Source organism: Agrilus planipennis, unplaced genomic scaffold (assembly GCF_000699045.2).
Source record: "Agrilus planipennis isolate EAB-ADULT unplaced genomic scaffold, Apla_2.0 scaffold195, whole genome shotgun sequence".
Taxonomy (NCBI): domain Eukaryota; kingdom Metazoa; phylum Arthropoda; class Insecta; order Coleoptera; family Buprestidae; genus Agrilus; species Agrilus planipennis.
In genome coordinates this window covers 211,745-216,624 of record NW_020439173.1, presented here as the reverse complement: position 1 = coordinate 216,624, position 4,880 = coordinate 211,745, and the positions used below count along the sequence as shown (strand labels likewise).

Below are 4,880 nucleotides of genomic sequence, written 5' to 3'. Positions count from 1 at the left end.
TAAATATACAAAAAAAAAAAATATTAGAAAGTTTTATTGTTTTTTTCAATTTAAATAGGTGTGAATTTTCAAAAATATTGCCGAGAACTGTGCGAACAATGGCAAGTATTTGGGTGGATTAAGAACACAAAAAAGGGCACAATCTGTGGTAAGATTCAAGGGAAGAAGTCGAGCATCGATGTATTGTAAGTTTTTGATAGATATAAACACCCTTTTAGAGATACGTGTGTTATTTTGTTCCCATCTTTCTTGTTGTTTGAAATGCGTTAAATTTTCTATTTATTGAATGAATTTATTTAATTATTTTTAGTGTAAATAACAAAATCATTCAACAAAATAAACATAACATATATGTACTTAGCTGTTGGGTGTTGTGCCAAAATTCTTAGTATTTTTAGACCATTGTGTTCAACGTCGTCACTATCAACGTTAATTGTTTTCCAATCAATCGTGATAATTAACTATTTTCGGGTTTAATATCAAGGTCTATAGTAGTCAATGAAAAATAAAATGATAGTTCTTATTTCGTATACAAATTTTAATACCTGTAAAATAACTACAATCATTTTAATCCTTATTAATAGTTCAATTAGGCGTTCGAAGTAATAAATTATTATCCAGGGGAGGTTGTTCTTGTCCCACAATTATTTTTTTATGCGAACATTAAAATTCTAAATACGATAATGATTATAAAATATTTCATCAGCAAGTTTAAGGGTTATTTAAATTTAATCTTAAATAAATACCTTTAGGTGGACGTCTTTCTTCTCCCACAACAATTTTTAATATCTAAACTCTAACAGATGGTTTGTCAGCTTGTCTATGGGCTATTTAAAGGGTGCAAAGCCCCTCAATAATAAATTATTATTTTCCAGGGGAAATTGTTCTTGTCTTGCAATAATTTTTTGTATCAAAACTCTAAAAGTCAATTTAAATACGGTACAGCCTATGAGATAGTTTGTTAGCTTGTCTAGGAGTTATTTAAAGGGTGCAAAGCCCCTGAATATTAAATTATTACTTTCCAGGGGAAGTTGATCTTGTCTTACAATATTTTTTTGTATCTAATCTCTAAAAGTTAGTCTAAATACGGTACAGCCTATCAGACAGTTTGTCAGCTTGTCTAGGGGTTATTTAAAGGGTGCGAATCCCCTCAATAATAAATTATTATTTTCCTGGGGAAGTTGTTCTTGTCCTACACTAATTTTATGTATCTAAACTCTAAAAGACAATCTAAATAGGGTACAGCCTATGAGATAGTTTGTCAGCGGATCTGAGGGTTATTTAAAGGGTGCGAAGCCCCTAAATATTAAATTATTATTTTCCAGGGTAAATTGTTCTTGTATTGCAATAATTTTTTGTGTCTAAACTCTAAAAGTCAATCTAAATACGGTACAACCCATGAGATACTTTGTCAGCGGATCTGAGGGTTATTTAAAGGGTGCGAAGCCCCTTAATATTAAATTATTACTTTCTAGGGGAAGTTGATCTTGTCTTACAATATTTTTTTGTATCTAAACTCTAAAAGTCAATCTAAATACGGTACAGCCTATAAGATAGTTTGTCAGCTTGTCTAGAAGTTATTTAAAGGGTGCGAAGCCCCTCGATATCAAATTATTATTTTCCAGGGGAAGTTGTTCTTATCCTACACTAATTTTTTGTATCTAAACTCTAAAAGTCAATCTAAATAAGGTACAGCTTATGAGATAGTTTGTCAGCTTGTCTAAGGATTATTGAAGGGTGCGAAACCCCTTAATATTAAATTACTACTTTTCAGTGGACGTTTTCGTTATCCCACAATATTTTTTTTGTATCTTAGCTCTAAATGTTATTTTATAATTTTCTTTTTTCTTTTTTATTGCAGAGTGAATTGGTTATCAAATGTGGGATCCCCAGGATGCAAAATAGAAAAATGTGAACTTACAAACTGGCAAACTTTGGCCAAACCTGACTTCCAAAACTTTTCTATAAGGTTTTAGATAGTTATTGTAGTTTTATAATTTATTAATATTGATTGGTTGATGCTAATCACTGTGATTTTACGTGTAAGTGAAATAAATTGTACCAAATGTTTTTATACAAATAATGAATTAAATAATAAATAAAACGTAATCCTGTAAACTAACACCACCAAAACTGATTGTCACACACAATAATAACACTGTCACAATTTTTAACAACGAATGAGTAAGTTGTTTGACCATTTTTTTTTGTTTTAATTAAAATCTGTTTTCATTAACAAATCCTATTTCATTGATTAAAAACTAACGCATGCAATGACCGATTAAATATTCACAGAGAACTTCGTGAACTTTTATCAGTGGCTTTTAGTGATAATACAGACACATATTCGCAACAAATGTAACAACAACAATAACGTATAAATATATTTTAGAAATGAATGAATGTAAATAAATTGTTTGCCATGTGTACAACGTATAAATAATATTATGCTTGACTCCCGTTATTATTGTTTGTTACTGTTGTATCAATTAGTTAGTATTCTTTCGTCATTTATAAAAACCCAGAAGAAAAAACCTTTCTCGACATACGGTACGTCCCAAACGTGTAATTTATACACNGCAATAAAGACAAAATATATATCACAGTGGTATTTTATTAGACATGGTTTATGATTTTGCTGTAAACTATTAAAAAATTAAAGGAAAAATATAAACAATGTAAATGAAAAATTCGTAACATTATCGAACACAACTTACCTGACGTTTAGTTTGTTTTAGGTTAAACAATAGGTTATGTTTACGTTTTTCCATCTAGTAAACAGTTGAAAAATGTTGTTTTCGCGATTAAAACACTGTCGATGTCTAATTAGAGACTACTGTTCTTCAATTACAGCCAATAAAAGCGAAACATCATTATCCAGACGTGAATTGCAGTACCCATTTAAATACCAAGTTGCCAGACAAGCATGGGTGGAAAACATGGATACAATAGACGAAAAGAAGTTAGGTTTGTTAGATCTTCATCCTGATGTGTTTGCCACAAATCCTCGTATAGATATTTTACATGACAATGTTAGGTGGCAAACATTATACAGATATGTAAGTTTTGCTCATACAAAAACAAGAAATGAGGTCAGAGGTGGTGGAAGAAAGCCTTGGCCCCAAAAGGGTAAGTAGTTTGCATATACAATGTCCTAATCTACCTGTAAACAATGATGAACGTTTACTTTGGTATGTCATAAATATTAAATTATGTGAGCGGTATTTTAGGCACTGGTAGGGCTAGACATGGTTCAATTAGAAGTCCATTGTTTAGGGGAGGCGGTATTGCCCATGGGCCACGTTCACCAACCCCCCATTTTTACATGTTACCTTTTTACACAAGAGTTCTTGGACTTACATCAGCCCTTTCAATAAAACTGGCCCAAGACGACTTACATATAGTTGAAAATTTAGAATTGCCAACAAATGAGCCAGAATTTATTAAAGAATTAGTGAAAACCCGAAATTGGGGGCCCTCTGTTCTTTTTATTGATGAGTAAGTATTGATTATTGTTAGAGAAAAATTGTTTATATGTAAAAATTTTGTTATTGCAGAAGTGACATTATGCCGAGAAATATTACTGCTGCCACTGACGAAATAAGACACATTAATTTGATGCCTGCCTATGGGCTTAATGTATATTCAATGTTAAAACATGATAGTCTTATACTTACAAGAGCTGCACTTGATGTTATCGAATCCAAACTGCTTTTCCATCTGCACAGGAACAACACACAGGAAGTGGTATCTCAATATAAACTTGATCAAGTGTAGAATTAATCGTTTTATTAGAATAAAATAAATATCTAATTACAAAATCATCTTTTTTCTCTTCATTCTATCTTTTTGTCTCAAACATAGTTCATTATTCAATTAAATGTTCCATACCTGACGTATATCGTCCTAAATTGTTCCTTTTAGTAGTACAACTTTATTAAAAGACAAAGTCTGCAAATAATAAGTCAGTTATTAAAAAAGTATTAGAATTAGAACTGAAAAGCATGTATGTAGAACAGTAATTAATACTTTACTTTTAGTAATGAATGCAAGGTAAAAGCATTCAATGTTTCAATGAATTTTATTCAAGCTGTACAATTGTTTTGAGTATTTAACCCTTTATCAAAAGTAGTACCTAACCAACTACTCTTGATAAAGTAAAAGCTTTTAAATGTTTTAACTAATTTTATTTAAATTCTACAATTATTTTGGATGTTTGATTAGCTCATTATTAAGAGTAGTAATTAACCAACTACTCATGATAGAATGAAAGCTATTATAAGCTTTAACGAATTTTATTCAAGCTGTACAATTGTTTTGAGTATTTAACCCTCTATCAAAAGTAGTACTTAACCAACTACTCATAATAAAGTAAAAGCTTTTAACTAATGTTATTCAAGCTCTACAATTATTTTGGGTATTTTATTCAAGTTCTGCAATTGTTTTGAATGTTTAACACTCTATCAAAAGTAGTAGCTAACTAACTACTCTAACTCTAAAAGCTTTTAACTAATTTTATTTAAACTATTTTTATCTATTTATCAAGAGTAGTAGCTAACTTAGTTTTAATGAATCTTTTAACTACGTGAAATTACCCTTCTTTCTTTACAGGTTGCATCCTTTTTTAGTCTTATCTGAAAATAGAAGTATTGCATACACAAAAACTTATCAAAACAAACATATAAGTGCTTAGTTTTGAAATAGAAAATTTCAAAAATTCGTGAAAACATTTTTGTATTTGTAATTGTAAACCTTTTTTTATAAAAGAAATTAAATCTTCAGAGATGCTTTTGTAAAGCATTTTTAATAATACGAATGGAAAGTAAAAGCTTTTGTTTCAACGAATTTTATTCATGGGGGTGTTTACCACTATAAGTAGT

General features: G+C 29.9%; 2 protein-coding genes across 2 annotated transcripts in view; one reads left to right on the top strand and one right to left on the bottom strand.

Annotated features, from left to right (window-relative positions):
• Positions 1-2,713: 2,713 nt before the first annotated feature.
• Positions 2,714-3,824, top strand: LOC108739843 (39S ribosomal protein L4, mitochondrial). Its single transcript, XM_018473915.2, has 3 exons — positions 2,714-3,129; positions 3,231-3,498; positions 3,558-3,824. The coding sequence occupies exons 1-3, from the start codon at positions 2,790-2,792 to the stop codon at positions 3,775-3,777; spliced, it is 828 nt and encodes a 275-aa protein (XP_018329417.1). The 5' UTR covers positions 2,714-2,789; the 3' UTR covers positions 3,778-3,824.
• LOC108739834 (hydrolethalus syndrome protein 1 homolog) overlaps positions 3,775-4,880 on the bottom strand; it is a 2,700-nt gene continuing 1,594 nt past the window's right edge. Inside the window, exon 4 of the mRNA XM_025977998.1 lies at positions 3,775-3,951. The gene's annotated coding sequence lies outside the window, so the exon portion shown is untranslated. The remainder of the gene's footprint in view (positions 3,952-4,880) is intronic.